Here is a 13,217-nt window from a genome sequence, read left to right as displayed (position 1 = left end):
TGCCTTGGCTGTATGTTTTGGGTCATTGTCGTGCTGGAAGACCCAGCCACGACCCATTTTTAAGGCCCTGGCGGAGGGAAGGAGGTTGTCACTCAGAATTGTACGGTACATGGCCCCATCCATTCTCCCATTGATGCGGTGAAGTAGTCCTGTGCCCTTAGCAGAGAAACACCCCCAAAACATAACATTTCCACCTCCATGCTTGACAGTGGGGACGGTGTTCTTTGGGTCATAGGCAGCATTTCTCTTCCTCCAAACACGGCGAGTTGAGTTCATGCCAAAGAGCTCAATTTTTGTCTCATCTGACCACAGCACCTTCTCCCAATCACTCTCGGCATCATCCAGGTGTTCACTGGCAAACTTCAGACGGGCCGTCACATGTGCCTTCCGGAGCAGGGGGACCTTGCGGGCACTGCAGGATTGCAATCCGTTATGTCGTAATGTGTTACCAATGGTTTTCGTGGTGACAGTGGTCCCAGCTGCCTTGAGATCATTGACAAGTTCCCCCCTTGTAGTTGTAGGCTGATTTCTAACCTTCCTCATGATCAAGGATACCCCACGAGGTGAGATTTTGCGTGGAGCCCCAGATCTTTGTCGATTGACAGTCATTTTGTACTTCTTCCATTTTCTTACTATGGCACCAACAGTTGTCTCCTTCTCGCCCAGCGTCTTACTGATGGTTTTGTAGCCCATTCCAGCCTTGTGCAGGTGTATGATCTTGTCCCTGACATCCTTAGACAGCTCCTTGCTCTTGGCCATTTTGTAGAGGTTAGAGTCTGACTGATTCACTGAGTCTGTGAACAGGTGTCTTTCATACAGGTGACCATTGCCGACAGCTGTCTGTCATGCAGGTAACGAGTTGATTTGGAGCATCTACCTGGTCTGTAGGGGCCAGATCGCTTACTGGTTGGTGGGGGATCAAATACTTATTTCCCTCTGCAGAATGCAAATAAATTCATATACTTTCCACAATGTGATTTTCCGGATTTAATTTGTGATGTGCTATCTCTCACTGTTACCAATAACCTACCCTTCAATTATGGGCTGCTCATGTCTTTGTCAGTGGGCAAACTTACAAAATCAGCAAGGGATCAAATACTTATTTCCCCCACTGTATGTGTAATTTTGATTACCAGATTTTATATGTTGTTGAAGAGTTTCTAAGTACTTCCTGTAGAGCCAAGCTTTTACCCATGAGCTCTTTATAAAGGTCTGGTTTTTAATAGAACTACAGAAAATGACAGCTCACAAAGACCGTATGGCCTGTCAATATGAAGTGTATTTCAAATTTGTTGAAAAGCAGTACTAAATGCACTAAATTAAAAATCCAAAGTTGCAGTGAGTAAATATCAGTTTTAGAAGGACTGCGTTCCTTTAAGAGTTGATGATGCTTAAGTTCAAACATCTCTCCCAGCTGTGCTGCCTTCAGTCTGTTTGCTTTTGAGTTCTTGCACAAGAGTCAGAGCAGGCTCTTTCCTTCCATAACTTACCAGGTGTAAAGATTACTGTGGGCAATTCCTTGCCAGGCCTCCAGTGTTGAAGATAGGGATATTTGATATTTTGCACAAAGGTCAGTATTGAAACACAGTTAGATCGGCATCACAACCTCATGTGAGGGAGTGGGTGGTACATGGCTGGGTTTCCGTAGGTTCACTCCTTTTCTGAGGCTGAAGTTGAACCACCTTATGCCGAGTCACAGGGGTGTGGGGCTGAGGCAGGGAGGAGGTTAAACGCCCTAAAGCAGAACAATTCACCAAGGGCCCCAAGTCAAGAGGTCTCTAAGGAAGTGGCAACTGGGTGGGAAACTGTAGGCAGTCCAGTCAGCCTCCAGGAGTTAATGGTACAAGGTAGGAGAGAATCTTCCAGTGTACTGCTCAAGTGTACAAGTTTGGGGTATGTTCAGAAAGGACCTGAGATGGCATTTGTTGTCACATTGTTCAGGCCTGGCTAGGAACCAGCTCTTATGAAGAGTATAGACTGGGACTATTTTGTGAGAGAGAGGATGAAGCCTGTGACGTAACGGAGCTGACTGCAGTCTTTATGACGTACACGAATAAGTACTTTTGACTTTTACCCGGAACTGTGTGAGTCTGCCACATTTGTGTGAGGTCCTGCATCCAGCCACACTCACAAATTTCCTGATACAGCCATTCTAGAAAGAGAACTCGTGAGTCATCGGTGTAGTTGCAGTTGAACCCCTTTGCTGGAACCACCAGTATAATCCCTCTGTCCGGAATCCGTGACATTTACTCCTTGCACATATTTCAGCACTTTTCCAACCCACACACCACCATGATTGCACTGCCCCTACTTTCATGAAGGGGGATGTCCCAACGTTTGAGCCCCCATTTCTGGAACTGCAACAGGTGGGTTGATTGGGAAATTGAACCACAGACATTCATGTATACATACGCAAGAAATTCAGGGGTCCCTGGTCTACTCCATGGTGTAGTCCAAATGCTGCCTCCATTTCAGAAACTGAGATTAACACCTTCTAGTCCTGTGACTTGCAGGGCTTTTACCACTGTGAAAACCTTTGTTAAGAATACTTAATGGGAGAGGGAGAGCAAAGCCTGGCGCTTTTTAGGGATGCGAGTATTGGAAAATAGTATCTTGACCGATGCTTGGTATCATTGAGGCTCTGCTTCCTTACCTGTCAGTGATTGAAGAAACCAGTATTTATACTGAGCACATTAATGTGTCATAGAGTAGGGGCAACTCAAGATCTTTTCAAAGCATGAATCATTATATGAGTTACATGTACTGTATATCTACAGGGTATGAAATAATATTTGCACAAGCAGTGTGTGCCTCATAGCTTGTACTGATGCAACTTTTTTTTTTTCTGCCCTTTAGGATTCCTGTTGGAATATCTGTCGCACATTTATGGCGATTTTGAGCATCAGGGCAGATTTCTGCCAAGCACAGCACAGCATTGTGGCTGATAAGTGAGCTCAGGGGTCCCACGTGCCATTATTTCTCTGCCTTGAAGTTATCTCAGCGCATCAGAAGCCCTGTCAAATATCTGACGTTTTATATATTCATTTTCCCCTCTTTTGTATTTTTGGAATATTTTCCTGATTTTTTTTTTCTAAAGCTAATTAAGCATCAGGAATCGAGAGTGGAGATCTGCTATGCACTTTTTGTTGTCTCCACAGTGCCTCCCTGTTGCTCAGTCCTGCGTGCTGTAGGATTTTCAGGATCTGACAGATAATATCTACTACATTTGAGAAGTAAAAGTGGAGGTAGATCCTTTCCTAAAACCGGTCCACCCATTTGTGAAGCAAGTGAACAGAAGACAGCAGGAGGGGAAAGAGATTTTGATGTTCTCTGTTGTGAAATTTTTTGAAAGGTTTTTGATTTTCCACCTTCCTTTTTTCCCCCATTTGCCATTATGAATCGCCCAGCTCCAGTGGAGATCACTTGCGAAAGCATGAGGTTTCTAATTACCCACAATCCAACCAATGCCACGCTCAGTAAGTTCACAGAGGTAAGTGTTGCACAAGCAGCTTGGGAAGGGGGCATATAAAAATTGAAAACGAGGTGATCCGAGTGTTCAGAGAAACGTGCTCTGCAGTTCTGTTCCGCGTTTGGTGCACACAATACTGTGTAAGGCAGTGGGTGTAGTTATAAAGTGTTTGCCTCAAAATGTTTCCAGCCAGAGGTGAACTTGAGGTTTTGCAACTCTGCACTTTATTACTTAGCTTGTATGCTGGGATCCTTTCATTCTAATCTAGTAAAAGGAACCTTGCATTTTCATGGCTTTAAGAGTTTAATTTTATAATTATAAATCCATGTCTGCTTTTCTCTCCAACCCCTCAAAAAAAGACAGAGCTGCTGATTTTTGTGTGTGTCCTTATTTTTTTTTTCTAGGAGCTGAAGAAGTATGGAGTGACTACTTTGGTGCGAGTTTGCGATTCTACGTATGATAAAGCACCTGTTGAACAGGAAGGAATCCAGGTTCTTGTGAGTGTCAGCACCGACAGTGGAGTCTTGTGCCATCTTGGCACAACTGTTCTCTCATCTGACTCATTGTCCCAATGACTCTTCAGACAGGATGCTTTTGATAGCAACTTCTGTGGTTTTGGGGAAGACATCTTTAGTAGAAATCCTGTGCACTGCACTTGCAGTCAGGGCCGGTCTTAGGGTGAGGCGACCGCACTCAAGGGGGCCCTGCGCGGCGCACCTGAACTTGCCCCGCCCGCCCGAGCTCCAGTTCCCCCTCCCTCTGATTTTTAAAAGTTTACCTCGTCGACGTCGGGTTACAGCGGCCCGCAGGTAGCAGCAACAGTGAAAAGCGTGCGAGCTGCTCGGCGCTTCGGGAGCCTTCCTTTCCCTCTTTCAGCTCTGGTCCCGCCCTCGCGGAGCTGGGAGGGAGTGGGAGCCCTGGAGCTGGGGGGCCCTGGAGCTCGGAGGGGATGGCCCGGGAGCTCGGAGGGAGGGGTGGCCGCCCTGGAGCTCAGAGGGAGGGGTGGCTGGCCCTGGAGCTAGGGTGGGGCTAGGATGGGGCCTCATCAAATTGGTCTGCATAGGGCCCCGCACTTGCTAAGACCGGCCCTGCTTGCAGTGACTGGTATAAATGGAATAATTCTGCTAGGGTGACAGGATTCTCCTGCTTCCATGCCCTGTTGCTCATTCCGGCTATGAGCTGAGGTGGAAAGAAATGCACTAACCAGGATTGATATAATACTTTGGAATGTAGTACAGTTTTACAAAGAAGTAAGCTGGCATGCTTAGCATAGTCTTTGTGGGACTGGCTGTAATGGCAGAGGTTACCTATTAAGCCATCAGACATGGCAGTGTCCCTGTGGTGGAACCTGATAGCATGACATACAGTATGGGTGCAGAGTGCTGGAAAATTCGTTATAGCCCATTTTGAAGAAGGATTGATAGGCTGAGGTTTGCAGGGAAGGTAGATTACCAGAAGAAACTAGGCTAGGATTTAGAGTACAGAACGCAATGCCTGGGATTGAGGCCAGCTCTTTAAATAGTTCTAAAGCACCCTGAAAGGCACATGATGGCTCAGATGCTTTGATCACATCATTCTGTCTTGTCTCACATAGGCACAGTACCAATAGCTATCGCCCAACCTCAGTGAAAATGCATCACAGGACTGCTATTTATAGAAAGCATACCATCCTAAACTCTACAGATTAAGGAAGAAGATAAGTGAGACAGCAGTAATAACAAAAGTAATAATGCTTATAAACATTGATTCATAGGAGTGATAGGAGTGATAGGAGTGTACTACCGTCCGCCTGGCCAGGACGAACAGACGGATGCGGAAATGTTAAAGGAAATCAGGGACGCAAACAAACTGGGCAACACAATAATAATGGGGGATTTCAATTACCCGCATATAGACTGGGTTAATGTAACATCTGTACACGCAAGGGACATAAGATTTCTTGATGAAATCAAGGACAGCTTCATGGAACAGCTAGTTCAGGAGCCGACAAGAGAAGGAAAAATACTAGACTTAGTCCTTAGTGGTGCTCATGATCTAGTGCAGGGGGTAACGATACGAGGGCCGCTTGATAACAGTGATCATAATATGATCGGTTTTGATATTGGCATTGAAGGAAGTGAAACTAGGAAATCAAGTACGCTAGCGTTTAACTATAGAAAAGGTGATTACGACAAAATGAGAAAAATGGTGAAAAAAAGACTGAAAGGAGCAGCTCGCAGAGTAAAAAACTTGCATCAGGCGTGGATGCTGTTTAAAAACACCATCCTGGAGGTTCAGGACAATATATTCCACGTATTAGAAAAAAGGGAAAAAAGACTAAACGTCAGCCGGCGTGGCTAAACAGTAAGATAAAGGAAATCATTAGAGCCAAAAAACAATCCTTCAGAAAGTGGAGAAGAGAACCAACTGAAAGTAACAGGATAGATCATAAGGAATGCCAAGCCAAATGCAAAGCGGAGATAAGGAGGGCAAAAAAGGACTTTGAGAAGAAATTAGCGTTGGAAGCAAAAATACATAGTAAAAACTTTTTAGATACATTAAAAGCAGGAAACCGGCCAAAGAGTCGGTTGGGCCGCTGGACGAAAATGGTGTTAAAGGGGCGATCAAGGAGGACAAAGCCGTAGCGGAGAAATTAAATGAATTCTTTGCTTCGGTCTTCACCGAGGAGGATTTGGGGGGGACACCGGTGCCGGAAAGAATATTTGAAGCGGGGGAGTCAGAGAAACTAAACAAATTCTCTGTAACCTTGGAGGATGTAATGGGTCAGTTCAGCAAGCTGAAGAGTAGTAAATCACCGGGACCTGATGGTATTCATCCCAGAGTATTAATAGAACTAAAAAATGAACTTGCGGAGCTACTGTTAGAAATATGCAATCTGTCCCTAAAATCGAGTGTAATACCGGAAGACTGGAGGGTAGCCAATGTTACTCCGATTTTTAAGAAAGGTTCCAGAGGAGATCCGGGAAATTATAGACCGGTGAGTCTGACGTCGGTGCCGGGCAAGATGGTGGAGGCTATTATTAAGAATAAAATTGCAGAGCATATACAAAAACATGGACTGATGAGACAAAGTCAGCACGGATTTAGTGAAGGGAAGTCTTGCCTCACCAATCTAATGCATTTTTTTTTGAGGGGGTAAGCAAACATGTGGACAATGGGGAGCCGGTTGATATTGTATATCTGGATTTTCAGAAGGCGTTTGACAAAGTGCCGCACGAAAGACTCCTGAAGAAATTGCAGAGTCATGGAATCGGAGGTAGGGTATTATTATGGATTAAGAACTGGTTGAAAGATAGGAAGCAGAGAGTAGGATTGCGTGGCCAGTATTCTCAGTGGAGGAGGGTAGTTAGTGGGGTCCCGCAGGGGTCTGTGCTGGGTCCGTTGCTTTTTAATGTATTTATAAATGACCTAGAGATGGGAATAACTAGTGAGGTAATTAAATTCGCCGATGACACAAAATTATTCAGGGTCGTCAAGTCGCAGGAGGAATGTGAACGATTACAGGAGGACCTTGCGAGACTGGGAGAATGGGCGTGCAAGTGGCAGATGAAGTTCAATGTTGACAAGTGCAAAGTGATGCATGTGGGTAAGAGGAACCCGAATTATAGCTACGTCTTGCAAGGTTCCGCGTTAGGAGTTACGGATCAAGAAAGGGATCTGGGTGTCGTCGTCGATGATACGCTGAAACCTTCTGCTCAGTGTGCTGCTGCGGCTAGGAAAGCGAATAGAATGTTGGGTGTTATTAGGAAGGGTATGGAGTCCAGGTGTGCGGATGTTATAATGCCGTTGTATCGCTCCATGGTGCGACCGCAGCTGGAGTATTGTGTTCAGTACTGGTCTCCGTATCTCAAAAAGATATAGTAGAATTGGAAAAGGTACAGCGAAGGGCGACGAAAATGATAGTGGGGATGGGACGACTTTCCTATGAAGAGAGGCTGAGAAGGCTAGGGCTTTTCAGCTTGGAGAAGAGACGGCTGAGGGGAGATATGATAGAAGTGTATAAAATATTGAGTGGAATGGATCGGGTGGATGTGAAGCGACTGTTCACGCTATCCAAAAATACTAGGACTAGAGGGCATGAGTTGAAGCTACAGTGTGGTAAATTTAAAACGAATCGGAGAAAATTTTTCTTCACCCAACGTGTAATTAGACTCTGGAATTCATTGCCGGAGAACGTGGTACGGGCGGTTAGCTTGACGGAGTTTAAAAAGGGGTTAGATAGATTCCTAAAGGACAAGTCCATAGACCGCTATTAAATGGACTGGAAAAATTCCTCATTTTTAGGTATAACTTGTCTGGAATGTTTTTACGTTTGGGGAGCGTGCCAGGTGCCCTTGACCTGGATTGGCCACTGTCGGTGACAGGATGCTGGGCTAGATGGACCTTTGGTCTTTCCCAGTATGGCACTACTTATGTACTTATGTACTTATTTTATCATTCTTTTATTCCTAAGGACTGTGTAAAGTTTTTCAAAGGTCCTGCTTAACTGTTTTCACCATTTTGAGCCTAGTAAATAAGGGACACTGGGCAGATTCCCTTTGGAGTCTCATGCCATGTCTCAGGCATTAAGAGAACTCAAATGACAGATGGACAAATCTAGAGAACAGAGTTTCTAGAAATACAACTTGACCATAATTAAAGTTTGCTCTTTTATTTTAAAATGTGTGTAATAAGCTAAAGTATTAGGATGAGAAGAAATGTAGCTTTTCTTGTGGAGGTCTTGGTAAGAGCTTGAATGATGGTGACAAGGCCTGGAATGATTCTCTGCATCTGGCCCTTTCTGTTAATCGCACAAAAAGATGCAGAGCATATGTTAGACAGTTTGGTTGAAAGATAATGTCTGTCTTGAGCTTAACTGTCTTTTCAGTTACCTGGAAATCAGGAATGGGTTGTGGTTATTCTGAGGAAACTTTCAGCGTCATTTTCCAAGTAATATATCCCTTCTGTACAGGAAAGGAAGTGAGCAGTACAAGCCCTGGTTCATAATTATTAATCTAGCAGAGCCGTCTAATGTTCAGATTACCAATTTGCCTATTTCTTGTTTCTTTTCTTGCCACTTCAATCCTGCTCTTAAGTTTCCATAATTCTCCGTGTTTCAGCATGAAGGTCTTGTCTTCCTGGTGAAATACTAGCAAGAATAGTCATTTCAGGTCTAAGTAGGGCTTTCCTTGTTAAGGGTTAGGAATTGAAAAATAGGACTATATGATCAGTTTTCCTAGTAGTGGGAGGTGAACACTAGGATACCTCAAGGATCTCTACTGGGACTGGTTTTAATATTAACAAATGATTTACCATCGGAAGTCACGTGATGCCGTGGAATAGAGTGGTAGCTGTTAGGCTTAGCTTCTCTGAACCCTCCACTTAAGCTTGCTAATTAGCAACTCCCCCACAGTTTTGGACACCCCAGAGATATACCTGATTGGCTAACAGACTGGGGTCTGTAAAACGAAATTTGTTGGTTACCAACTGCAAAGATGACCACTAAGTCGACGAACAAAGAGAAGGTGCGTGACGCTGGTTCCAAGATGGCGGATGCAGGAGGCCCAGCCAGTCTCTTGGTGTGCTCACTCTGGACGGCAGAATTAACAGCTGAGATCATGGCTGTGATGGAAGCAGTGATAAAGAAGCTCCAACAGCGTTACGATATTGCCGAAGCACATGGAGCTGGAAGGAGATCTCCAACTTCTTGTGGGGAAGTGTAGGTTAAGAAAGGTGCGGGCTGATCTTTTAGCATTTCTGGGTGGTAGGTCTGCGAGGTCCAGCATGTAAGTCAGGGCATCTCCGTAAATGATTTTATGAACAATGGTGCATATCTTGAACGTGATGTGTTGTGTATGTTGCCCTACTCCAATGAAGGGGAAAAAAACACAGAATAGGGCTTAGGACTAAGAGAGATTCCATGAAACTAAGAGGTAGCAGATTTTTTAAAATATTGGAAAAAGTATTTTGTTTCCAAAGGAACAATTAAGCTGTTTGTTTTATGCCAAAGGATGAGCTCAAGGCTAGTAGTTTGAAATGAGTTTCTGGCGTCCAGGTTCATTCACAATAGTTAGCTGGATAGTCTTGGACAATCATCGCTTCTTTCTTCTGGAAAGATGGGGGTGGGTGGGAGGAATCTCCCTGCTAGGATTCACTCGCTCTTCATGGGCTTGATGGATCATTGATTTGACTCAGCTTGGCACTTCTGTTCATATTTTGAAAAGAGAGCAGAAAAGATGGAAAATGAGTGACACTGAGTGAATTACAGGTTCTAAGCATGTGACAGTGGCGTTGCTGCTGATTGGGTCCTAAGGAGCTTAGCCGAGATTGGGTGGCAGAGCCGGTGGTGGGAGGCGGGGCTGGTGGTTGGGAGGCGGGGATAGTGCTGGGCAGACTTACACAGTCTGTGCCCTGAAAAGGACAGGTACAAATCAAAGTAGGGTATACACAAAAAGTAGCACATATGAGTTTATCTTGTAGGGCAGACTGGATGGACCATGCAGGTCTTTTTCTGCCGTCATTTACTATGTTACTATGTTGTGAATTACAGTAATGGGGCTAATGCAGCTTGGGTGATGCCCTGGTCAGAGCAGGAAGGCTTCGAGTGATGTCCTGTCTTGCTGGGTCATTTTCTCAATCCCCAGTTGATTTGTTCAGTGGGACTTTGTTCACAACTGCAGTGTTGTTGCTGTAATTGGAAGTTACAATTTTTTCTTCCTTATGGACAGCAGTTTGCTTATCAAACTTCTCGTAACAAAGCTTAAGCATGGCTTAAGTTTCAACCTTTCCATTAAAATATTTTTCATATACAACTAGGTTAATTGGTTCTTTCCTTTGTGTAACTGATGAAGTTTTACAAAGAGCCGGAGATTTGATGAAGGGGAGGAGGGACACAGTATTTACTTTTTTTTTTTAATGTTGAAAACAGACAGTAATGCTCTTTTTCACCCCAAAGGACTGGCCCTTTGATGATGGAGCCCCACCCCCAACTCAAATAGTCGATGACTGGCTAAACCTCTTGAAAACCAAATTTCGTGAAGAGCCAGGATGCTGCATTGCCGTGCACTGCGTGGCGGGCTTGGGCAGGTGAGTGCTTTACTAGCTGTGTAGGTTATAGTAACGGGGTACCCGTGCTCCTTTTGTCTTTAGATTTTTTTTTACATTTACTCTAATTGCTGTGTCCATAAATTGATACGTGGATGCAGTAGTCCTCTGATGTTTGTTCTTTATTCATGACAGACTTCTTAATAAATACAACCTGGTTCTTTTCTAGGGCTCCAGTACTGGTTGCACTTGCTCTCATTGAGAGTGGCATGAAGTATGAGGATGCAGTCCAGTTTATAAGACAGTAAGTATAGGGAATCATTAACACACACTAATTCTTCCCTTAACCTCCCTCCCCCCCCCCCTCACATCCTTTGAGGAATGCAGTAAAACAGGCTGCTGGTCAGGCTTGTTAAACTGCTTATGACTTTCCTCCAAGCACTGCCAAACCCTGTAATGGGAAACATAAAATGCATGCGTAGGAGGCTGAGAACAAGTAATTTCTTTAGACAACATTTTCTTGGCTTAGTAGGGAGTAAAGCAGAGTTGCTTACCTGTAACAGGTTCTCCATTTGACACACCTGTGGGTAATGTCATCTGATAGTGCCAATGTAAAAAAAAGTTCAGAAAGACAAGAGCCTTTTCAAACACCCACAGTGCCTGCTTTTCGTCTCTGTCCACGACAGAGCTCTAGAAGCAACTCCCCCAGGAGAAGGGGTGGGTACGCGTGTTTGATTTATCTTACTCTTTGCAGAGAATCCGCATGACAGGGAAGTGAGTCTGCTTTCTCCATTGACAAGCAGGATGAAATCGGTCACACTAACGGCGAGTGCCAAGCCAATGTCCTTGTTATACAGGGAAGACTTGGAGAAGAAAACAGGAGGCAGGTTGTTGGTTGACAATTAAAGAATCCTTGTAGCATCACCTGGCCAAAGGGAACTGTCTTAGAAAGGCTGTCCAGGCAGTAGAATTCAGTAAGTATGGATCAAGGACCAGGCTGCTACATTGCAGATTTTCTGGTTTGGCGTGGAGTATATACATGGGCAGCTGAAGACTCCATAGATCTCATCTGGTGTGCTTTTACTGAATCTTCAAGACATAAACCCACTAGGGAATAGCAGTGTGAAATGTAGCCTACTAGCTAGCTGGACAAGGTGTCCTTGGACCCAGCTTATTCTGATCCACTTCAAACTGGAGCATCAAAAATGCTGAGAGGACATCTAGTTAAGGATGTGTCCTGTGTGAAGTTGTCCGGTGTTTGCATGCAGTTTTGAGAAGAACAGAGGCACAGTGCAATGGAGTGGTTGATACGGAACTTGGAGACCATTTCTGGCAAAAACTTAGGATAAGTTCAGAAACCGTTTGTTTTGGGGAAGAACTGTAGGTACAGAGACGAGGCCCTGAAGCCTACTCATTTATCAGGCTGATATAAAGAAAGCTAATAAAGGAATTAGCTGTTAAAACCAAGATGCAACAAAATGCACAATACCTTAAGAGTAAAAAGTTAGCTCACTGGTTTGGTCCAGCTGTGAAATGATGAGCAGTGCGTGTGATGGAATAAATTTATAATACCAATAATATGTGCATTTGGCATTCTCGCATCTGTGCACAGCACTGTAAGCAACTACAACACTTCTCCATGTCCAAATACAAACGTTGCACAAAATATTAATTCTGCTGCCAACACACGCCCAACATACTAGAATGTACACCTCCATGGCAGTTGGCGTGCTCTCTGTGTTTGCACGCATTTTCTTTCCATACAATTTGTTTACTGCATCAGCTGTTAAAAAAAATGTTTTTTGCCCATGTAGGTTAGGAAACTGTGCTGGACTTCAGTGCACAGCTCTTAACACACAGCTTATTACATCGACTCCTGGGTCTTTACTTGCATTCTTCTTGCTGCTGAGGAACGGTTATCACCCTATCAAGTTTTGCGGTTTGTGTTTGGGAGTTACATGCTATTACTTGTCTCCTTAATTCTCTCAGAGTCCGCTGCTTTCTCTCTTCCCTCATATTGTGGTTTAGGAGACTTTAATGCCATGGATAAGTTTTGCTATTTGTAGAAGGCATTGCTGTGTATCTTTTAGGTTTGCTTTGGCATGTGATATTAAAATTCATTAAAACCAAAGGAAGAAACACGCAGAGCATGGCTTCCAACCTCTCTGTGCACTCGTGTGTGTGTGACTCGGAGGAAAGGGGGTGGGTTGGAAGGATGGTAGTTTAGGGCATGTAGGGGGTCCGGGGGAGTGGGGTGCTGACTTGGAGAAGCTGTTCCAGCTTTATCTAAGTTTCTATGTTGCAAAAGCTGGAACTGCTTCTCCAGCAGCGGTGCATTCAGCTATTTTTCAGGAAGCTTATCAAATTCAGTGCATCTTTTCTACAGGTTTTCTCTTGTGCCATATGTGATCACATTCTATTAAATTTTGAGAGAGTTACTTTGCCCCCAACAAGATAGATGATCTCAACCCCTTATGTATAATTATTTCCAACTTCTGGTGGCTCAGATAGGAGAAAAGGTAAAAAAAGAAACAAAAAAAACAGCTTTGTGGGCGGCTGAGAGGGATGAAGGTCGACATTCTATGGGATAGAAGAAGAATACGCACTGGGTATGTATCTGGGCACCAGCACAGCCAAACCAGGACTGAAGGAACAAAACAGTCTGCGGACAGAATCCCCCGCACTCTTGACTTTCTGAGCTCTGAGACAGCGGGATCTGTAGCGG

At 44.4% G+C, this 13,217-nt stretch overlaps 1 protein-coding gene across 1 annotated transcript in view; it reads left to right on the top strand.

The window, feature by feature from the left end:
- Nucleotides 1-13,217, top strand: part of PTP4A2 (protein tyrosine phosphatase 4A2) — a 41,612-nt gene that overhangs the window by 23,547 nt on the left and 4,848 nt on the right. Inside the window, exons 2-5 of the mRNA XM_030219664.1 lie at nucleotides 2,857-3,490; nucleotides 3,874-3,966; nucleotides 10,404-10,534; nucleotides 10,722-10,796. Coding sequence (XP_030075524.1) covers nucleotides 3,395-3,490; nucleotides 3,874-3,966; nucleotides 10,404-10,534; nucleotides 10,722-10,796 — 395 coding nt within the window. The 5' untranslated portion in view covers nucleotides 2,857-3,394. The remainder of the gene's footprint in view (nucleotides 1-2,856; nucleotides 3,491-3,873; nucleotides 3,967-10,403; nucleotides 10,535-10,721; nucleotides 10,797-13,217) is intronic.

Source organism: Microcaecilia unicolor, chromosome 11 (genome assembly GCF_901765095.1).
Source record: "Microcaecilia unicolor chromosome 11, aMicUni1.1, whole genome shotgun sequence".
Classification (NCBI taxonomy): Eukaryota; Metazoa; Chordata; class Amphibia; order Gymnophiona; family Siphonopidae; genus Microcaecilia; species Microcaecilia unicolor.
Note: the sequence above shows the minus strand (reverse complement) of the source record. Positions and strands in the feature narration are given on the sequence as shown.